The sequence below is a fragment of the Anastrepha obliqua genome, chromosome 5, assembly GCF_027943255.1.
Source record: "Anastrepha obliqua isolate idAnaObli1 chromosome 5, idAnaObli1_1.0, whole genome shotgun sequence".
Lineage (NCBI taxonomy): Eukaryota > Metazoa > Arthropoda > Insecta > Diptera > Tephritidae > Anastrepha > Anastrepha obliqua.
The window spans coordinates 84539438-84563516 of NC_072896.1; the positions used below are offsets into that span (position 1 = coordinate 84539438).

The 24079-nt window shown below is 34.9% G+C and overlaps 1 protein-coding gene across 5 annotated transcripts in view; it reads right to left on the reverse strand.

The window, feature by feature from the left end:
• The window catches only part of LOC129247832 (protein turtle), a 217497-nt gene that overhangs the window by 161281 nt on the left and 32137 nt on the right, over positions 1-24079 (reverse strand). For 4 of the 5 annotated variants that reach the window (XM_054887163.1, XM_054887160.1, XM_054887161.1 and 1 more), the window contains exon 2: positions 7830-7951. In XM_054887163.1, the coding sequence (XP_054743138.1) occupies positions 7830-7951 (122 nt within the window). The remainder of the gene's footprint in view (positions 1-7829; positions 7952-24079) is intronic. The other variant, XM_054887162.1, reaches the window with a different exon arrangement.

Consider the following 24079-nt stretch of genomic DNA (forward strand, 5'->3'; position numbering starts at 1 on the left):
AATTAATTGCTCAATCCAGTCTTTCGTGTCGCTTTTTGCGAATTTCACTGTCATTCTGGCTTTATCGGTATTGCTTACCTCAACAAAGTCTGGAAATTGGGTGGTAATGAGATCTTCTAAAGATTCTATGCTGTTTTTGGTCCACATACCATCTTCCTTCCTGACAAAGTTAAGTACAAACGGAAACTTTGACAATCGCTGTCTAAGCCTTGCCACTTCAACCGATTTTTCTATACCTGCGCAGATGTCCTACCAGAAGTTTAGTTTGAAAACACGTATTTCCTTTTTTAAGAGATTAAGGTTGTTTTGTTTTTTCCTTTTTCACGCCTCTCGGGTGCATAGCACCTCGAGCAGACTCAGTCTTGCGTTGGCTTCGTTAATCTATTTTCGCTTTCTTGCAGGGGAGGTGATTAGCGTGACACTACCTGTCCTAAATAGTGGGAATGCCCACCTGTTGTTGCTTAGGAACAACGCCTTCTTTACTGCTTGGAGCGCCATCTGTGTTTCATATTTTTCCGGCAGAAGCATCGCACAGATGATTGAGGACTTCGGCAAATTTCGTGTGTCTGCGCTTTTACCGCGATCGCCCGCTTTCTCATGGTGGCGCCACCGATGCAATGCTACTGATTCTGCTTGTTTTAGCAGTCACAATTCAAATAATGCGTAGACTATTGCACCGGAGTAAGGATGGACAGGATAAGTTATTGGGGTTGAGGAATGAATTTTTTTTTTTTTTTTGTTTGGAAAAATGCGAGGAACGTGCTTTACGTGGCATTCGAACACACAACCTCTGGGATGGCAGGCTACTGTGCATACGCTAGGCTATCGAGGCTGCTTAAGTACATACATATCTTTATTCTTTCCAAATAACGTCACATTCTGCCAAACTCGCTAGCTTGAGGGCTTCGCTTACATATTGTCTTCTAGCGCCCAGCTCCTTTTTCTACCAAGCAGGCTGAGATTTGCGTTTTATTTGTTTTGGGTGACAAGAAATATTGCATGCTTTAGTAAAGACTTTTGTAAGCCTGCTCAACAAAACTTCCACGCCTTCATGAGAATTTAGTGCATAGTACATATACCTATATAATTGGCGCCTAAACCCTTTGTTAGTTGTTTGGCCGAGCTTCTTCTCTTATTGTTGTGGCTGGCTTGATGTCTTTCCGTAAATGGAAGAGTCTTATGTCTGCTTCGAACGACAGATATTTTTGATGAGGGGCTTTTTCATGACAGAATTACTTTCGAGGAGGTTTTCCTTTGCCTTTCGTGGAGCAGCGGCTTTTAGAAAAAAATGTTTCTTTAAAAAATTTAAAACAAAAAAATAACATTTTTCTTCATTTCTCAATTAAAATAACAAACATTCCATTTTACATAAATTTACAACAAATACACATACGTAAAAAATCTGCTAACTATTTATTAATGAAAATACTTGGAAATATATAAACGTGTGTGTATATATTATATATAAATACAAGAAAAAAAATCGTAAATACCATACACTACAGATTGCGTGCCATTCCCAATTAAGCATTTCAAAAATAGCTTCTAAGAGAAAAAGGAAAAAAAAAAAAATATATATACAGAAAGGCGTGTGGATAAATATGTAAATATGAGTGGACAGCTTCAACTTTTATTTCAATTCACTACTTCATTTTCTGTGCAATTAAATTAATTGAAATTCCAAATGGAATTGAAAACTTTATACATTTTTCTACAAATAAATGTATCTATTCACTGTTATGCGCTGCTGCTAATGGGATGACAGGTGAGTGGTGAGTGAGGTAGAATAGAAGCTACTTTACTGTTCAAGTGAGCGAATTACTTATTGAGCGGAGAAAGACCAAAAAATACTTAGCACAAGTGAGTGAGAAAGTTGAGTTGTGGGAAAGGCAAAAAGTTAAGAAGCGAATGAATGCGTAAGTTGCCGTAGTAGTACATGGACAAATGCCTGCGACGTGGAGCTCGCATTGCTTTAAAATATTGGGAAAATTGGATGCTACAGTAGCCGCTTTTGGCGTTACGTGTGGAAGTGTAGCAAATAGTTAAGCGCACTTGTGGCTTATGAAGTACACAAATGTAGCTGCAACTCATGCAAACTTCTGCAAACACACACGCACACACACGTATGGTTGTGTCATGTGTTTTTGCTGCAAAAATGCACTTGAATAATTTGCTTGATTTTTAGTTATTTTTTCCCACACATTTTCCAATATCTACTACCAAATGAGTGTCCAAAAAGAATTAGTTCGAAAAGTACCTATGCATGTGGCACATTGCAAATTATTCACTATACCACGTGTAAAATGCATTTATGCAACAAAGACTGCAAACTAAGTTTGTGACACTTCGTCTGCTATGAATTGCAGGTCTCTGTGAACGGAAAATGCTGATAAAAATTTTGCTAACTACGTAGTTGCATGTGCTGGAAAGTAGTACCGAGTGCTGGACAACTGTTCGTAAACTTGCTTGTTGTTTTTGTTAGTGAATTGCAATTTAATTAGTGGCATAAAAAATATCTAAGTACGGTGAAAAAGAAAAACTACTTTTGCACGCAGCGTGAGTGTCCGAAAATATTATCCATGTGAAAGGAGAGGAAACTAATAGAACGGAGGATGTAAGCAGGCAATTTTTGTGGTGAATTTTACAAATGGCAGTTTTTCAAAGTGGTGGTTGTGAGCTGCAGAGTGAATCGCTAGATGGATGGTTTTAGCTAGTGGACGGTGGCTATGGCGCATGGTGGTGCATGGATGCAGGGTGTATTTTCTTCTCTCACTCTCTCTTTTTTTTCTCTTTTAGAATTTTAACAAATTTTTTTCGATTTTTAATAGTTTAATTACTTTTCAATAAGTTTTATTGTCTGGGCTTTAAATCAGGGCATATTTTCGAGTTTTCGTTATTGTCGACTTTTGAATTTCGGTATAAACTTTGGAATTTGTAAAAATGTTAAATTTTGTTTAAATTTGTTAGCTGGTTTTGTTTCATTAATTAACGGGTGTGTGTTTTAGCAGTTCAAATAATAAACGCAAATATAATTCATTAATAAAGCGCTTATTGAGTTGTTATTGTTTTGGATATGTGTAAGTGTGTATTTATTGCTTAGCTGCAGAGCGCCAGTTGTCACAATGAGCTGAGGTGGTTACCCAGTTTACGGTATTAAGGTATTTTTTTCCATGAAGAAAATAAATTTCCTATTTTCTTTATTTTCCGGCTTAACAGTTCCTTGCTTTTTTGTGTTTTTTTTTTGTAAGAAGTAAAGTATTAATGTTGGCATTGGAAAAATGTCTTGGGAACGTAAGGCTATTTACTCAGGGTAAATTTTGGAACGACAATCGTGGAATATCAAATTTATTTCCCAAAATAATTTAACTTTTCTGAAAAGGAGTCAAAAGGCATTATTTTCCACCAAAGAACGTTGAAAAAAAAAATATATTTTTTTTTACATATTTCATATTTTTTTTTCGTGAACGTCATTGTGTATGAAATTTACTATAAATACGCAAATAGTTTTTTTATAAAACAAAAAAAAAATCCACAAAAAATAAAAATATCACTTTTCTTTTAAAATTTTTTTCTTTTTCTGTGTAGATTTTATTTGAAAAATAGAAACAAAATAAATTTTGAGCCGTTTGCGGCATAATTTTTTGAACAATAATCGTTGAATACCAAATTTATTTCCGAAAATAATATAATTTTTCCAGAAAGGATTCAAAAATTAAATTTTTAATATCTAATTTAGAGATGGTCGTGTGGCTATATTATATATTGGACATTAATTTCTGCTTATAAAAAGAAAATGACTTTTTCTGTAAAATTTTCAAAAATTAAAACTTTCATACTTCTTTTGGATACCTTTTTATTTTACGTCTCGCATTTTATTTAAAAAAAAACACACACTTAGCTTCGGAGCGTCGTGTGATTCCTTGCTGAGCGATATTTTTCGGAGGGCAGTTTGATTAATATTAAAACAAAATTTAACAACTTTTTTAGAAAAAGTCAAAAATTTTATAAATAAATTTAAAAAAAAAATTGGGTCAGCAGGTATTTATTGAAATTGACAAAAAAAATTAATTACTTTTCTAAAAAAATTTCAAAACCCGAGTTTTCAATGTTTATTTTTTGAAACAGTTTTGATTTACTTTGAATTTTAATTGAAAAATATAAACAATTCAGTGTCTGAGCAGTGTGTGACCATTTACTGGGCATAAATTTTTGGATGGCGGCTATTGATTTCAAACGAAAATAATTTTTATTCAAAATTTTCAAGTCTTCAAATTTCAATCCTATTTTTGAAATATGTTTCTTTACTACTTCGAGTCCGCATGAACAATAAAAAAAATAATAATCAGCGCCGTGCTTCCTACAAAAACAAATTAATTTTTCAAAACGAATTTTCGAAAATTTGATTTTTTAATATTTTTATTTTGCTAAACGGATTTTTTTTTTTTCAAAACGAAAAAAGTGAAAACAATTACCTAAATTGAAAAAATGACCTAAAAAAATAAGACACATTTTTTGAAAACATTTTTACCAATAATTTTCTTAATTTATTTTCCGATATTTTTATTTCACTACGCAAAATTTAATTAAAAAAAAAACACATTTAATTTAATTATTTTAGGGGGCAGTTATGAACTAAAAATTAGAAAAAAAATTTTAAATAATTTTTCAGAAAAAATTTTCAAAAATTTGATGAAAATAAGAATCGAATAAAAATTTAGAAAATTTTATGTTTGAACTTTTTTTTATAATAACTTTTTTTCTCATATGGAATCGCTCCTAGGCCTTAAATAAAATCCGTGTAGCAAAATGAAAATATCTCAAAAATGTTTTTAGAAAATCTAATGTTCAAAATTTTTTTACAAAATTTATGTTACTTTTTTAGGTAAAATTTTTTCCATTGAATTGTTACTATTTTTCAAATAAAATCCTCGGATAAAAAATAAAAAAAAATTAATAAATTTTTTTAAATACTTTTAATTCCTAAATGGATTTTTTTTTTCAAAACGAAAAGAGTGAAAAAATTTAGACGTAAATTTTATGAGAAAATTTCAAACCATAGATTTTTTAATTTATTTTTGTTTCACTACGCAAAATTTAAGTGAAAAAAAAACACAATTGATTTTATAGGCTAAAAATTAAAAAAAAATTGAAAAAAGCTTTTTGAAAAAATTACAAAAAATAGATGTTCAATATTTAGTTTCGAAAACTTATCTAAAAAAATAAAATAATTTTTGTAAAAAAATTTCAAACATTATATTTTCGCAAATAATTTTTGAAATATTTTTAGTTTCCTGCTCGGATTTTATTGGATTTGAAAAACAAGTCAAAAAAATTTAATATAATATAATTAAAAAAAAATTTCAACTTTCGATTTTCTGAAATTTTATTCGATGCGGATTTTAATTGAAAAAACAAGTAATTTAATTTGTTTGAAACTTTTATTTTGTTTTTCAGTTTTAATTGAAAAAAAACACACAAGTAATTTAATTTATTTTTTGCAGAAGTTATGGATTGAAACTAAAACACAAATTGAAATGACTTTTCTGCAAATTTTTCAAAAATTAAATTTTCGACATTTATATTTAAGAAACTTTTATTTTGTTACTCGCATTTAAAATTGAAAAAAAGTAGAAGTAATTTATTTAATTTGGTTAGTTGTGGATAAAAAACTAAATTAAATAGTTTTTTTACAAAATTTTTTGCAAAATAAGTTTTCATAAATGAGAATTTTCAAACACTATTTTTATGAAAAAATTTCAAGCATTAAATTTTGAGGATTTCTTTTGAGATTTATTATTTGGCTTCATGGATTTTAGTATCAACCTAGAAGAAAATCATTTTCAAAAACAAAATTAAATAATTTAATAATTATTTAATAATATTTATTTTCAACAGAGGCTTGTTGTATATTATTGCCTACCTGCAGTCCTATATTAAGAAAATAGCGAAAAAGGGCCATGTTGGATTAGCTCAGCTGCAGCTAAATTATTTATGGTTTTAAATTAAGAACTGTAGTTGCATGTAGTTGTGAGCTAAGCATCAGGTTTTAAAAAATGTATTTCTACACTTTATACTTTAAACCCAAGATGGGTTTAAACCGTCTTTAGAAAAATATGCTTGTGGGAACTGCTTCAAATGCCAGTTGTGCCTTCCTCGCCTTCGTCCAATTGGACTTTTAAACGCATTTTCATGCGAACATCAGCTTTGTTGTGAACAGTTTTTCAAAAAATTATACCTTCTAATATTTGTGAAAAAAAAATAATGAATAACAGTAGAATATATATAGCTTGGTAGGCGGCAAATTTTCTTGTAAATTTAAAGATTTTTGTTGCTTATTATTAATATTCTTATTTTTTAATTAGAATTCATAACATTTGCTTCCGAAGCAGTAAATTTTTTAATGCAAATCTTTTCTATGAAGACTTTCCCTTTCCTTTAATCTTTTTTTTTTTTGGTCTCAGCTCACTTGACAACTTCGGCCTATTTTGTTGCTTTTGCATAGTTGCGTATAAAAGTAGGTTTGTTTTTGTGTTTGTTCTGTATAGTATTTATTTGTATATATATATATAGGTATATATTTGTTTATATGTAGTGGTTCAACTTTTTAGAGCTAAAAGCATTTAAGTAAGTTAAGCTGTTTCAAATATTCTAATGCGGAAAAAACGCATTTTTGCTTATGCCAGTATTAAAAAACGCTTTTATTTATATTGAAGGCTTACTTATAAAAAAAGTAGATATGTATTGTATAGAAAAAAATCAAAGTAAAGAGGATTACCAAAGCAAATAAAAAAAAAAATTACGTTTTAATTTCATAACTTTCAAAATGAAAACGAAAAGCAAATATAGCTCAAAAACTAAGCTTAAATTTTTGCAACCATATATCATTTTTTTCCAAACAGCGCTATTAAACAGAAATTCCATTTTATAGTGAAATAATTTACATTTCAACTAACAGCAGCCAATAACACCGAATGCAAGGTTTTCACATTTTTTTTTTTTATTTTTCATTTTATCATAATATTAACTTTTAACACCGAATATATGAAAATGCAAATTCCAGCAAAACAAAACACATTTAAACTAAAGTCAGTTAACGAACAAATATTTCAAATTAATATTAGTGGCAACATTTGTTAAAAATAATTACTTTACAGTACTTTTTTGTTTTGTTATTGTGGTTCATATATGTAAAATGTTACTGTTGTTGTTGCACGCATTTGAAACAGTTAAGTTCATAGCCAATACTAAATACTCACATTTGAGTGGAATTAATGGGCGTGTATGCTTGCACAATTTTGCTTGTGTGTGTGTTTGTGGGAGGATGGACCTTTAACTTCAACCTTAGTCTGACATGCTTGTGTGCATATGCACATACACACACACATACATGCATGACAGCTAGGAACAAAGAGTTATTAGGCACACATACTAAGCCAACCCTACACATGCACACACACACTGACACCACGTTCCTGGCATTGAATTTTGTGTTTTTGTTTTTCGCTCAACTCGCCCTTTATTACTTTTCTCTTCGCATCTTTGTATAGATTTACATATATGTACATATGTATGTAGTACAAGTTGAGTTTCTTTGTTTTATATATAAATATATATTTACTTGTTTTTGTCGGTATATTGCGTGTGTTTGTTTGACTTTACTTATCGTTCAGTGTTTATTTATATTTTATAATTTTTTTTCTTCATTTTTTCTTAAATTGTTTCTCAAACGTTGTTGTTTTTGTTTTTATCGAAAAAAGTAAACAAACAAAACGTTTTGGACGCTTTAATAAAGAGAGTTTAGAGAAGAAATATTATTTGTGATATCGTACCGTTTCGCTCACCTTCTTGTCCCACTGTAGGACATACGGCACCGGATGATCATTGGGAAATTCGACGTGACAATTGAAGATGACACCTTCGCCGAGTATCGCTGTAATGTGTACTGCATCTTCTGCAAAAGAGAATAGAATAGAAAATATAATTAGATATGGTTTTTTCAAAGAACTTAGTACAAGGAATATATTGAAAATTGTATGGATATATTGGTCTCGAGAATTGTGCCATATACGGAATACTTCAGAAGTAAGCAGAACTATTGTAACCCTTTAGTTGTAGAATATTTCCAGTGACTAGTACTCAAGTAGCTCACAACTTTAAAGTACACAGATTTCTTAATTCATTTTTTTAATAATATTTATTTCATGAAGCCAAGAAAACTTGACTTCAAACTGCCTATAAGGAAAACTATAAAATATTGAAAATATGACAGTACAAAAACCTACCTCTATGCCTCTTGTATAAATACGATTTCACCTACTACAGTAACAGATTGAAATCCAAGCAAATATAATTCCGAAATGGTATATGCAAAGTGATGCCTAGATGTAGGTAGGTTAGATGGCAAGAGTACGGCACGTACACTACAAGTAGCACTTACGTGCCGTTTTGATATCATAATGTGGACCACTACCTGTGCAAAGAAAAATTTAGGGAAGAAAAAACCGTCTACAGCCATTCAGTGCTGTTGATGTAGTGGAGGAGAGAAAATGGATCTAGGCTAGAGAACTGCTTTGAGTCATTCCCAAAGAGCACGCTAAGGAATCTCTAGCGGCTAGCCACCAGAGCCGGACATTGGCAGAGAAAGTGCTCCACAGTCTCTTTCTCTGCAGGATCCCCACAGCTTCTGTAATAGGGGTTGTACGGAATTCCAAGCTTCTCCGTATGAGTACCGTTCACCCAATGACCAGTGAACACCGCAATGAGCTTGAAAATTGAATGGCAGGGGATTCCCATCACCTTAAGCGTTCTGTGTGTTTTCGAAATAGCACACGATGAGACAGACCTCCATCTGTCTTGCGCTTTTGTTAGAAAAAAATTGTTAACAACGGCCAAGGGGACACCAATGTCAGAGAAAGGGACAACTGAAACCGGACTGTTGATACTTTCCTGGCTAGTTCATCGGCAATTTCATTTCCCTCTACATTCCTGTGCCTAGGAACCCAGATAAGGGAAATGTTTCCTGCACGTTCGAAACGTTTAAATGCCTCCTTACAGGAGTTTACGAGAAAAGAGCTGGAATACGAAGACGACAGGGCCTTGATCACAGCTTGATTATCGGAACATATATTTTTGTCTTCCTCCCAACAGTGAACCCTAATTATTTTGCATGCTTGCAGGATCGCGAAGATCTCTGTTTGAGAAACACTGCTCGTTTCCGGCAGTTTAAAGGGGACTGAAATATCGGCTGATTTAGGGAAAACCCCTGCTCCCACTGCAGACCCCATCTTGAATCCGTTAGTGAAAACAGAGGTACCTATAACCGTGGCGACTCTCGCCTCTTTCCAATCTTGCCTGCTCGGAAAGATAGCACAACCATCAAAACCCAGTTTGCGGATGGAGACATCAGTGCGAAGTAGTAGTTAGTAATAGCAGAGAATGTTAATGCAATGAGAAGGTGCAAATGTTACTGTAAGCTTTTTTTAGTACAATTGAGATCTGAAAGATTTGTAATAAGGTCATTTAGCACACCGAGTTTATAGACACCTCACTGACTTTTGCCCACACAAAAATTAGAAACACCACACATCTTTCACCTCAACACACAACACATTTCTCACCTCGACATTAAACCAATTAAATTTTGACTATTTTCGTATTTTTGAAATAATAAGCGAATACGTAAAATTTATTACATAATTTTTTTTTTCAATTACATTAAAAAAAAACGATTTAAAAAAAAAAATGTATAAAAAAAAGTTTGCGCCGGGAATTGAACTCGAGTCTAACATGTGGCGAGGAAAAATAGGCGGTGCGTTTATTTCTTCGACTGTTTACTTTTTTACCATTTTGTTACTTTTGAAATGATAAGCGGATACATTAAATTTATTAAAAATTTTTTTACGATTACATTAAAAAAAAAAATTTAAAAACGAAAAAAAAAAAATTTGCACCGAGAATTGATGGCGAGTCACGTGGGGAGGATAAATACGCAGTGCGTTTATTTCTGCGCCTGCGTTGTGAACCAAGGTTTTGTGCATGCGCGCGACGCGAATTAATTTTAATAAAGTTCTGAAAGTAATTCATGCAGTTTTTCATTACATACATTCATAAATGAACGTATACTCTATATGTACATAAATGATGGTATATAACAATATACATACATAATATGTATGTACATGTCAATAGGAGGTATTTGCATTAAGAAAAAAAAACGGTTTAAGATAAATCAACACTTATTTTATATTGTATGTCAATTTATAGTTTATGTATTCGACAGCATTTACATACATATGTAGGTATGTACATTTGTATATGAAAAACAATAATGCACAAGCGCAAGAACATCATCTTCCTTTCATACATATGTACATATGCATGTATGCCCAAATAACCTTGACTTATGTATGTACACAAGTCACAGCACATCATAAGAATATTCTTACAAGACAAATACACATACGCACTAGCGAGTTTCTTCCTAACAAGTGCAAAAACAATTCTGCTCTATGTATGTATTATGTCCTAGCATATATACATACATATATACCTATTTGCCTTCTAAACTTCCTACAAAATAATTGTATTCATATGTTACTACATCCATGCACGTTCATACATTCATGCATATGTATATGCGCGAGCACAGCGCTCCCTTCTTGCTTCCGTGTACTTTTGTCTTTCAACAGTCTATATTCCTAATATTGTACTTACAAAAACACGATATGTACTTTGATAGACGCAAAAGCAACAGCAAGCGCAACGCCATGGCCGCTTTGCCACCGCACATTCTAAAATGTTCTAGAACACAACAAAAACACATACCTCACATGCGCATGTCGCCCAAAGCTAAAATCTAAGCCTAGCGACTACAAAAACAAAATACATTCGTAGACGCAGTCGCAGCGGCCATGATTCTATCAGCGACGGCGCTGAACAATTTAGAACAAAACAAAAAGTTCATTCATAAGTTAGAGCTCATATTTCAATTTCATTCATAAAACGAGCCGCCCATATGCCAATTTTCGCGACCATTCGAAAATAGTCAATATTGGAATATTTCGCGTGGAATTATTTGCCAATATTTGATAAATCTTAAATTTTTGTCATGTCGAGTGGCCGCGGCTCCGTATGTATGTATGCACCCTTATATGTATGTAAATATGTCTTCTAACTGTGCGACAGTCGCGAGTTAATGCGACTTCCAGCGAATCACACATTGCTGTCCGCAAAGCCGCATATATGTACCTTATGATCAGAAAGTACCGGGAATGTTTAAATTAAACAAAACAGAGTTAAATTTAAGGAAAATTTATATTATCTCCTTCAAAATATGACCCGTCTGAAGGAACACACATGTGCCAACGCTTAACCCAGTCCTCCAAACACTCCCGGCAGGCCGATTTGTATTCTCTTTGATCAGTGCGATGGCGCGTTATCACCATGCAAAATCTGAGAATTGTTTGCTCACATTTCCGGCGGTTTGCAACACACAGCATCTCTCTAAGGTTTCAAAACGAATAAATAATATTCTCTATTGACTGTCTGGCCCGATGGAAGGTACTCATGGTGGACTATGCCTTGGCAATCGAAGGAAACAGTCAACATCACCTTCCCGGTTCTTTTTGCTCATAGGGTATACATATCCCATCTTTTCATCCATGGATATTAGAATATTTTCTCATCAATATGTGTATGTAAGTAGTTCAGATTTGACTGAAGAGATTAAATATAGGAATGCATATTCATATGATTGCCATTATGGCTGTTTTACATATAAATTAATTCAAATGAAGTATTAATAATGTTATATAGAAAATAAATTTATAAAAAACAGGTATTAGAAAAACCTGAATACACTATTTTAAATCAATTTCAATTAAACCAAATATAAAAAATGAAATAAAAATATCGAACAAAAAACTGTGCACAGGACTTGAACCTGAGTCAAATATGAGACGATGTACTGCATATACGACACGTCTTTCACGATTGCGCTAATCTACAATCATTAATGATCTTTTCTAAATCACTCATTTATTCGATTCGCAGTTTTATATGCACATATTCTGCGTTAGTTGAAAGTTTGTATGCGTAATTATATGAATATGCATGTGTGTATGCGCGTTTGGCTTTCTGGACGGATATTAGAATGATATTTTCTCATCAATATAATTTGGATTTGATGAAATAGATTATAGATATATGTACATATTTTCTGTTTTGATTGATTTATATAAAAGTCAGGTCATATCCAGTATGAACTATTTTATACCGAAAAGAAATTTCCATTTATAAAATACAAAAAAAAACAGTATTTTAAAGAAATTTTAATTAAAATAAACTCAAAAATTTTACCAAACTTTCCTGGTTTGAATTGTAAAAAAAAAATGTGCAAGAAAAAAAATATGACTTCAGGACTTGAACCTGAATTATATACGTGCCAAAAAACAAAACGAATAATTCCGCCGACTTTAGCTTCTGCACCACAAACTAACTGCCGCGCGGCCTTCTTAATCGCAAATTTATTCGCTTCGATTTCCTTAGTAGTGTGCCGAAAAATCTTATGAACTTCCTCAGTAGTTTGGTAAACGCAGAAAATATCTGAATTCTTGTCCTAGCGTGCTAAGTAAATATAGAAACCCTCCACTCGCGTCACTCGCGTGGTAAATATCTGCAATTCCCCACTCGTGAAGATAGTTGAATTTGAAATGACCTTATTATGAATCTATCAATTAGAACTCGAAAAAAGCTCATTTAACATTTGCTCCTTCTCATTGCATTAACATTCTCTGGTAATAGTTATAATTGTTCACTCAAAGCTTTTTCGTTTGGCTTTCAAGTAGTTTATGTTTAAACAGATGTTAGTAGTAAATAATTCTTTTTCTAAGTCATCTTTTACGTTTATAAAGTAGGTGAATGCATAATTTTACACTGTAAAAAAAACCGTTAAACCCGTTTTTTTGGTGTAATTAGTCAGCAATTCACAGTCCGAAAATTTTAAGAAACTGCTTTTGTGGAGGATAGAAAATGGACTGACAGACCAAAAGCTCTATTTATTATTACTGCTGTTACGAAAAATGTTGCTGAAGAACCTTCAACCTCGACATCTCGATCCTCTCAAAAACTAAGTATTCGTGAATCGATTCTTTGGTGACCCTTTATAATAAAATGTTGTCAGAAACTTAGTGAAGGCTTTGGAAAAATTCGTGTAAATGCCATCGACTTGATACTCTGCCGAGAAGACTCTAAGGGAATATTCGCTAAACCGACGATATTATACACTGTAAATCGTGTAATAACGAATTCCCATGCTGATAGCACTAAATTAGATTTGTAGTGGCAAAGAACAACTTTCCTTTGTCAATGGTTTCGAAAGATTTGGAAACCGTAAAGAGTTTAGAAATTGACCTATACTTGTTGGTGTTCAGATATCGGTGAGAGTTCTAAAATGACTTATTTAAGATTATTTTTAGAGGAAAAATTACTTCCGAACATTTATTTGGGAAAATTACAGAAAGTCCATCGATATCAAATTGTAAGAAGGGTTTCCAGTTTAAAATTCCATATTCAGCATCAATTTCTAGAAGACTTAGGCTTAGACTCATATTGAAGATTAGAAAGCGATAAAAATCTGAATCAACGTCAATCTGAACAAATATGAATTGGAAAAATTCTGCAAAAAGATTCACTGCTTCGTGTTAGCAACTTTACGACCAACATAAATAGCAGATGGAGCAATAATGCAGGATATAATGTAGAGCCAGGAAGTTTTAGGATTACTCTCTATAACGCTTACAATTTAATTTAATTTATTTAAGCAATTGATTTTTTCCAGAGTGGCCGCGTATGTGCACGTCAATTGTGAAAACGCTAACTCCACGTCTACATCTTCCGATTAAGGATTCATTCCTTCAGTTAAGGGCTCATATATGTTAAGTAAGAGTTGTGGCTGCAAGCATACCAAATATTGCAGCAAGCGGTTCTTTATTAAGCAGGGAAATATGAAAGCACCTGGATAGATGGGCTAAATAATTATTCGCAAAAGAAATTTACCAAAGTTTCAGAGGGCAGCCAGAGGGCTACCAATGAATAGATAAGGTGAAGAATTATCCGTTAATAGGTTTCTTATGTTTTACAGGTAGCAATACTCATGAAAAAAAATTACTGAATATATCGGAGAGAAAAATTTTAGTTAGTAACCCTTGATGATTCTTGTCAAATTCGATAATTGGCCTAACTAGAGTCAAGTATAGAAAAGAGTAACATGTAAAGTTTGCTTTTTGAATCGGCTATAAAAAAAAACGAATCAATATTTTTTCAAAATTCTTTCTTATTTTGAAGATTGAATATTGTCATTTATGAATGAAAAATAATATCGTTCAAATGACTGCCACGACTGGCTTTACAGTAGGCCATTCGATCAACCCAATTTTTAAGCACATTTTCGATAGTTTGGACTCCAATTTCATGAATGGCAACTTCGATTTCGTGTTTTAAAGCATCAACCGTCTCTGGATGATTCGCATAGCATTTTTCCTTAACGGCTCCCCACAAAAAATAGTCCAATGGGCTTAAATCACAGCTCCGAGGCGGCGAATTGATATCGGATATTCGGCTGATTATTCGGTTTTTAAAAACGGTAGCCAAAAGTTCGAGTGTAACTTTGGCAGTGTGACAAGTTGCACCATCCTGTTGAAACCAAATGTCGTCCATGTCATCCTCTTCAATTTTTGGAAACAACTCGTTGAGCATGCCACGGTGACGCTCGCCATTTACTGTAACCGCGGCTCCTCGCTTATTTTCGAAAAACAATGGCCCGATGATGCCGCCAGACCAAAAACCGCACCAACAGTGACTCGTTGTGGATGCATTTGCTTCTCTACAGTAACGTGTGGATTTTCTGAGACCCAAATCCGACAATTTTGCTTATTGACGTAGCCACCGATGTGAAAATCAGAAAAGAAGAAGAAGACTCACCACTTTGGAAATAGGTTTTCAATATTTCGCAATTTTGTTCAAGCGTATAGCGACCCATTTCGTAAATGTCAAACCTTTAAGTAAATTATGACCACATTCGACATGTCATTTGTGTTACCATTCTCAAAAAAATAGGTGGTTAAAAAAGCAAACGCTATATGGCCCACCCTGTAGTTGAGAATAAAGCAAAGGGCAATTTATGTATTTAGTATTAGTAGTGAGTACATCTCATAGCTTTATTTACCGGAACTTTTCCATTGAGTCTTTTTTTTTTTATTTGAGCTCTATAGCTCATGTTGCCCATTTCGGTACAGAGTTTTGTCCGGGGATTCTTCAAATTTATCAAGCCTTTCGTTTTACTGGGACTCTCAAAAAGAGTCGGTCATCTGAAGCGCAACAGTATAAGCGCTTGTTGCAGCTGCGTATTTTACTTTTTATTTTTTATTTTTCAATTCTATACCCACTATACCCGAACTAAACAAATTTTGATCTAGAACACACCTTCCCGCCTAGTCGGGATGCAATCGATCAGCGTCAGTTTCTAGAAGAAAACAAAATACGGGTGACCATTTTACGAAGACTAATTTTAATTAGTAATCAAATAGTGTGGAATTTTCTTTATCACTTATTTCATTTCTAGAACGTCATTGCTACAAGGAAATGGCTGCTTTCAAGCACTCAACGTACAGTAAGAACTACAATCAATGTTGGTGCATTTTTCCTATTCATTTTTATGATGATTAATAATTGAATAAGTCGAAGTTTTGCACGTTCCTCTGATTAATAGATATTGAGAGAAATGTCACTTGGTGTAATATTGAAAGTTCAATAGCTTCTTCGTGCATGAAACAGAAAAATGATAGAAAAAGTTTTTTCCAATATCGGTTGCTCCTCGAATGGCAAACGTCCGAGTGTATTCCTGCCATGAAAAAGCTCCTCATAGGAAATATCTGTCATTCGGAGTCGACTTAAAATTATAGGTTCCTTCATTTGCGGAACAACATCAAAACGCGCGCCTATAATAGGAGGTGGAACTAAGCCAAACACCTAACAGAAATGTACGCGGCAATTATCTATTTTTATTTTTAATAGTTTCTCTAACTCTAAAAAACAATGAACTAGCAATTTTAGGTGTTCTTTACTAACAATTGCACGCTTTTCCGAGACGTTGAGTAATCGTTTCGGAGTTGAGTGCCATTAAGGCTAGTAGATTACTCGAAAAACCATTCACTGGTATTCACAGCGAACATAATTTCTTTAACTATCAAAGCAAAATGTTCTACTCCATGAGTGTAATCTTTCTCATGAAGTTCTCGATAACATTTGGCAAACTTTAGACCAAATTGGATTAGTATAACCGTCCCCTTTAGATCAGCAGTTTTGCTTGAGTTAATGCCTTACATTTTTTTTTATAGCCTTAAAGAAAGAAATACAGCTTCCTGGAATCGCATGCCTTTGGTTAGCAATTTTCAGCGCTGCAGCCCGAGTTGACGCTATTTTTCAAACGTTTCGCCTTTTAGAAATAACAAAATTCTATGCAGACCCTGTTATTTGAATACTTCTTACTGCGTCAACCCTTTGTAATCAATCAATTTCCTTTCTTCGCTTTGCATACAAAGGCTTTACTCTGCATGCCTGTCTGTAATATTCTTACACATATTCCGCTAAAGTTCCTTTGGCATGTCGTAAATGGAGAGTGGACCTTTTTCCAGCCAATTTCCAACATCACATCATTTCAATTCATTTGACATACAGTAGGCACAATCAACATATGACTCTATGAATGCCTACTTTAGAGCTGCTTTCATAAGTTTCACTTCTCCCAAATGCGGCCTTTGTGTTTTCATAAATTTATGCTTTTGTCATTTGCACCATTCAATTTTCAAACCATTCATGCATTTATTTTTCGCAACTTATCACTGTCATGGTGGCTGAGCATTGCGGTTTGATATTAACTGTGCAAATATCAAAATGCCGCATGAGTACTGTTAAATGCAGAAAGTTCAAATTCACTAAAGAAAATCTGAAAATTTCACAAAGCAGCTCATTTTGCTAGAAAATTTTCTAGCCACATGTCAAAGTCAGCATGACATTTGTATTTGCCTAACGCAAGACGTTTGCGCCGGGTTTTCAAATGGAGAAAAACACAAAAATCAAAAAAAAAAGAAAATCATATTGCTTAGCCACAGCGTAAATGTGGCTGTCGAGCATAGTTATGAATTCCTTAAGTGAGCGATGGCCCATAGAAAGCCCAAGGCTATAAGCCAAGCTGCAGTGAAGTCTACTGAAGATATCAATAGTCCACAAAAGTATGACGAATATAAATGTCGAGAATGTTTGCAGAACTGACTAGTTGACTGGCGGACTGACCGTCACGTTGACAATTGAATAGAAATGACAGCGGAAAATGCGAGTGTGGGATAATAGAGAATACTAGAAAAATAAGAGCATGCATGGAAAATATTTTCATTAATGGTAGTGCAAAGTGCGCAAGAGCTCATTTGGGAGAAAAATATGAAAATAAGAATAACAGACCATTGTAAAATATTTGAAAATGGAAGAGTGAAAAATGAAGTATGAAAAATGAACGATTTTGCTAAAAATATTTATTGTATGCATGAATAACTGAAGACGTATGCAATCAATCAACAACTCTGGGGGTATTTGAGAAAATACAAAAACTGCTTAACGGACTCCTCACCAAGCAGCAAATGGCGAATCGCTGCCTTGAAAGCAAGCATGACACCACTTGCCGAGGGGCACACAACCACATACACACACACACACACATCACCATTGACGCCAGGAGAAGAGGAAGGACTGCCGCAAAACATGCTACAAATATTAAGCAAATAAAAGAGAAACGAGAAACGAGAAGAAGCCAGTGAAGTCAGATGTGTGACTTTACATGTGTATGTGTGTGTATACAACTGCTTGCAAGTCCATCGAAAGAATTCATAAACACAACAATCTCTAAGAGGGAGAATGGAAATAAAGAATACAATCGCGCGCATAAGCTCAAGAGAGAGGGAGAGAAAGCGAGAAGGAGTGAGAGCGAAGTAGGATAGGATAGAGCAGACGTGCTGCACTTCCGCCAGGAAGTATCAAGTACTCAAGTGTGACAACAACGACAACGGTAACGTCAAGCACTTCAACATCGACATGCATGACATCGTTGACAATGTCGACAGCAGCGTTGATTGGATGGTGGCACTGCTGCTGCTAACTCAAGTGCAGGTGACATGTCCAAATTGTTTGTTCGCAGCTCTAACACTCATACATACATACTTACTGGTACGTGCAAATATATGTGCATATACCCACACATACGTACTTTTGCTGCTTGTGTACTTAGTGCAACTGGGAATAGCGACAACTGGAATTAAAGTATGCTCGATTCTCGACTGGCATGTGAGGCGCACTCGTACTAAGACCCACCCATTGTTATTACAATCCCATCACAACTCGTCGCCTGCAACGTGCCAGCCCAGCGCTGGGAACTGACCTATTGTCAGTTGGTGGCACTGTACACATCGTGGGTCAGTGCTGCCAGCGCAGCCATTGGCCGTTGTCATCGATGTTATGTCATTGTCGTTGTCAACGGTGACGCTAACGCGGACTATGTCGCCGTCGATGTTATGCGATTTGATGTCACTTCGATCCAATGCAATGCAATGCGATATTTTATATTGCCATACAAGCATGTAGACTGTGTAGTTGTTGTTTGTGTTCATATGCGCCATTACTACTACTACTACTACTACTACGACTACAGCGAACTTCTGTTGCTGGCACTCATATGTCGATGGAAGCTAATGCGTCGTGACAAGCTATTGACACTTGTGCGGCTTTTCAGGTCGCAAGGACAAACTGGCACTTTGGTGATGTTTTGCTGAAAGCGCTACACGGCAAGAAATTTATGATGTAGCACGAAAAAGAACCTACTCGATATTGGAATGTAGTATTTTAGAGTCTGGTGTAAATATATGCGAGCTCGCTAAAGTTGAAACTGCTGATAGTTATAGCTGTGCAGACTCATCTGAAGCAATAGACTTTGAGTAATTCTTTACCATCAAATTCGAAATTAGTAATTGCATCACTTCTGAGTAACTGTCAATGAAGATGACTCAAGATTTAATTTTTTTCGATTAATCTTTGTGTTCATTCAAATATATTTACAATCTTTCCCAGTCTACGAATATTTCACTTAAGCATCGAAAGTCTACTTTCACTACTATCCTGTTCAAGTTTGGTAGTAATAATTATAATAATCATTATACTCCTTATCTTTATTTTTGTTCCTCAACCTGCCACTATCTCTATCTCTCCTTCTGTATTGACTCTCCACATTTCGAGTACCTTTTTGACATCCACTGCTGGAAGGCTGATGAAAGCTGTTTGTGTGCCATTGTAGGCCGCCTTCATGCTGCGCATTGTTAATTCGTTCGACTTGCTGATTCGACACTGCACATGAAGCGCATTGCATACTTCTTTCGTGCTGGTTACCTCATCCAAATCTTTACATTCAAGAGTCACCATATGCGTTATTGCTGCTACAGTCACCGTTTTCCTCAGTTCTTCTGGCACTGCTGTCTGTAATTCACAAGCGCTGTTCTCCCGTTTGCGTTTTCGGCTCAAGTAGTGGTTCACCTGTGCCCGTTCTTCGGTATTGTTTTGCCGCCTCCCTTGAAGTCTTCAACGCATTGCTGGACCTAACGATGTGTAGGATTCTTGCAAACGATTTTTCCGTCTCGGTTGCGGTAATGACCAAACCTGCACGACCAGATTAGTGGCGATGGGTGTCGAACGTATCCAGAGGCTATGCCACAATTTCATCAGGAAGGAGGCAACTGAGGCTTTAGCCGACCAGCGGTTTCATAAGATGTCACTCTCGCTTAGTAAGGTAGCCGAATACCACAGTTATCAGCCCGAGATGATAATTTCCAAAACACTACTTTTGTGGTCGTTATTATCCATTTTCATTGAATACAGGAGCCGTCCAATAATCCGTCATATAGTTCACTAAGCTCTGTTCACCTTTGACACAGAAACCTCATAGGACATGCGGCCTCCGTTTCTGCTGCTCATTGTCAGGGGTTGCTTATTTTTTAAAACTTATTGGCAACTAACCTGCTACTACAGGCCGTCTCCTACGGTAGCTTAGAGCCCTACTTAGTGGTTCGCTCCTGACGCGAAGACCTCCAACGGAGTTCCTCGGGGTGTGTGAGGTTTTTCGGGCCGAGTCCGTCCTCTTCTCTCTAACCAGATTTTAGTCGCCTCTTTGACAGGCATGCCCTACCGTTGATGTACTCTTTTCCCCGACCCACAGGACCTCTATTTCTATCTCCATCTCTATCTCTATCTCTTTCTCTCTCTCTCTATCTTTATCTTTATTTCTATCTCTATCTCCATCAAATTATTTAGTCACGGCGGCCGCCGTAGCCGAATGGGTTGGTGCGTGACTACCATTCGGAATTCAAAGAGAGAACGTCGGTTTGAATCTCGGTAAACACCAAATTTAAGAAAAAGATTTTTCTAATAGCGGTCGCCCCTCGGCAGGCAATGGCAAACCTCCGAGTGTATTTCTGCCATGAAAAAGCTCCTCATAAAAAATATCTGCCGTTCGGAGTCGGCTTGAAACTGTAGGTCCCTCCATTTGTGGAACAACATCAAGACGGACACCACAAATACGAGGAGGAGCTCGGCCAAACACCCAAAAAGGGTGTACGCGCCAGTTATATATATATATATATATATATACATATCTCTCTCTCTCTATCTCTCTCTGTATCTCTATCTCCATCAAATAATTTAGTCATTTAATTAATTTTTCGCTCATTGTATTTGTTAAATATTTTATAGTCAGTTGTAAATTATTCCACCCACCGCCCATTACCGTTGGTGTCAAGTGTATTCCAAGAGCGCATTTGTAGTTTTGCTTATATTGATTTTTGTCCTCCCTCTACCTTTTTTTGCACACCATAACTCCCAGCTTAGAGGCAAATATCACCAGTGCATTTTGTATTTGATACCGCATAACTTCGTTTACAAATTTTTTTTTTACACAAAACTGACATTTTTCATATTCTCCCTCTACCTGCTTTCGCAGTACTCCCTCATCACCACCACTGGTGCAGCACGTCGAGCGCACTCCCTTGTCATACAATGCAACACATAAGTCCTTCATGGAATACATTGGTATTTACTATGAGCCCTATCCATAACGTGCTAGGCTACCGGCTTTCAACAATATTTAGTCCTAGCGCGCAATTGCTGTATATGTATGTGTGTGTGTGCCATATATAACAGATAGATAGATACGTGTAGGTATATCCTTTATCTGCCTCGTAACGCTGTTTGCAAAGGCTATGATGCGTTTGCTTTTTCTTCTCTTGCCATTTATTTTTCTAGTTTTCGATTTGCAATTTATTGCTCTTGAGTTTTAGTTTTAGTCGGTGTTCTTGTGTCAATAGCTATTTTTGTAGTTGTTAGTTGTTAAGAGTATTGGCACAATTTTCGCGCAACATGCAACAGACGTTCATACGTCGTGTATTTCGCAATTTGTGCTTTCATTCGATGGTTGGTCCATTCATGCACATTGACACTTTCATTTCATTAGTGTTTATCAGTCACTCAACACGACAAGCTGCGTGGCCGTTAGGAAACAAATATGCAGGCGAATAGTAGTGTAAGTGTATTAGTAGTTAGTGAAAAAGGACACAATAATAGAGTCGAGATATTTTGACCAGTTTGGACTACTTATCTTTAGTGTTTTTAATTGTCATTAATTTTTTATAAAAAAACAGCTCCTTTGAAATTTTTGAAGAGTGTGAAGCATAACATTTTTGAACAAATATTTCTTTACTTCCAATTTCCGCACAGCACTGAATTGTATGATTACAGGACTTTGCCGTTGTGCAATTCCTACACTATGACATATAAATTTTTATTAGTTCACATATTGGCAAAGTGTTGGCGGTTATTTGCTGATAGCGTTTATAGTCATTAAAAGTGGCTATTGGCAGTTCGATATTTTTTTCTTGTTTTTTTCTTTGCGATTACTAGTGGAGTAGACGAGTAGTGGGCAACAGCAGAAGTTTTCATGCATTTGTTGAAGTACAATATTGGAGCATTGAATAGTCATCCATTTTTGTATTTATCTACTTATACATCCAATTTTATATATATTTTTATAGTTATTTGAATCACTAGGCGCTTTTGGATTTGGGTAAATTTGTATGAAGTCTTAATGGGATGGCAACAGAAATTCTGATGGTTTGCTCTATACACAAACCATATTAAAGGCTTAGCACAGAATATATTGTAATAATATTAAACTTGATTGCTTATGAGTACAGAAATATTTACGAATTAAAAAGTTTGCCATTTTTAACTGCAAAGGATAGTATACCACCTGTTTATTTTTAAAAGTGCCATAAAAAAGTGTTTTAATGTATTTTAATATCTTGTTTTTAAACTTCGGCATTAATTGCGGAATGGAACTTCATTCAATTGGCAACACTGGCTGACCTCCACTAGTTCATTCTATCAGTACAATTTTGTTGCACTTTCTCGATTGGAAAGAGAAGGCGAATTTAAGTAATGAAATGTGTTTAAGTATCTGAATCGTTTCTGAGTAATAGGCATAGCATTAATCTCTAGCAAGAATATTAAAAAAATAGTCTAATAGTTGGCAAATCGTAGCAACGTGGAAATCAAGTGACATTACCAAACGGCGACTTAGGTACACGATTATCGAAATCAGTGCAAAAAGATGGATCGCTTGGTGTGTTTTATGACATGGTTTGGCATAGAGTTGCTTATACCAAACCAGTGTTCACCTTCGACGAACATAAATCACACTCTATAAGCCTGAGGCTGAGCCATTTATACGTTGACGACATCGAACAAAGATGAACTATGATGGGCAAAATCCGTGGTATCGACCACGCGGTCCATGGGTATCGAATAAATATATAAGGGTAATGAATACAAGCCTTGTAATGAGAGAGGGCCCTTTAAAATACGTAAAAATGACTGCAATGACTTTACTATGTGAAATAGATGAATCATATTGCTGCACTAAAAAAACAAAGACTTAGACACCCAAGAATGGATGAACCATAGATTTTTTGTGTTTCAAACTTTAACTTTCAAGGAAAAAACTTTATTTTTGATTTTTCATGGGTTTTTCATACTTCGCGTATGAAATTTAGGCAAATATAAAAAATATAAAATTTGACAGCGTTGCCATCTGCATTTCGCGTTAACAATATCAACGTATCACAAAATTTCAGAGGAATATTATTTTAAGTATCGAATAAAAAGTGTATAAACAAGCTTTCGTAAAAAAATATTATCATCAAGTGTCGCCACATGATTTCAATTGCAAAATTAGCATATCCTAATACTAAAGGCTTCGAAGATTTTTTTTTTTTAATAACGTTGCCACCTGATTCTACGGTAAAAATACCGATTTAACACAAATTTCACTAATATAATATATTAAGATTGAGGTATCGAACAAAAGCTCTGCAAGCTTTTATAAAAAATATTTTTATCTGGTGTTGCCACATGTTTTTAATTACGAAATTAGCAAAATTATGATACTGAAGTATGAATATCAGCTGAAATGTGTTTGCAAAGGCTTTGATGATTTTTTCTTTTCCTTTTTTTGATAACGCTGCCACCTGAATTCTACGGCAAAAATTCCAATTTATCACAAATTTCACTAATATATTAAGATTATATAGGTATATATATATAATTGGCACGTACACCGTTTTATGGGGTTTGGCCGAGCTCCTCCTCGTATTTGTGCTGTGCGCCTTGGTGTTGTTCCACAAATGGAGGGACCTACAGTTTCAACCCGACTCCGAACGGCAGATATTTTTGTGAGGAGCTTTTTCATGGCAGAAATACAATCGGATTTTTGCAATTGCCTGCCGAGGGGCGACCGTTATTAGAAAAATGTTTTTCTTAATTTTGGTGTTTTCACCGAGAGTCGAACCGACGTTCTCTCTGTGAACTCCGAATGGTAGTCGCGCACCAACCCATTCGGCTACGGCGGCCGCCGTAGGTATCGAATAAAAGCTCTGCA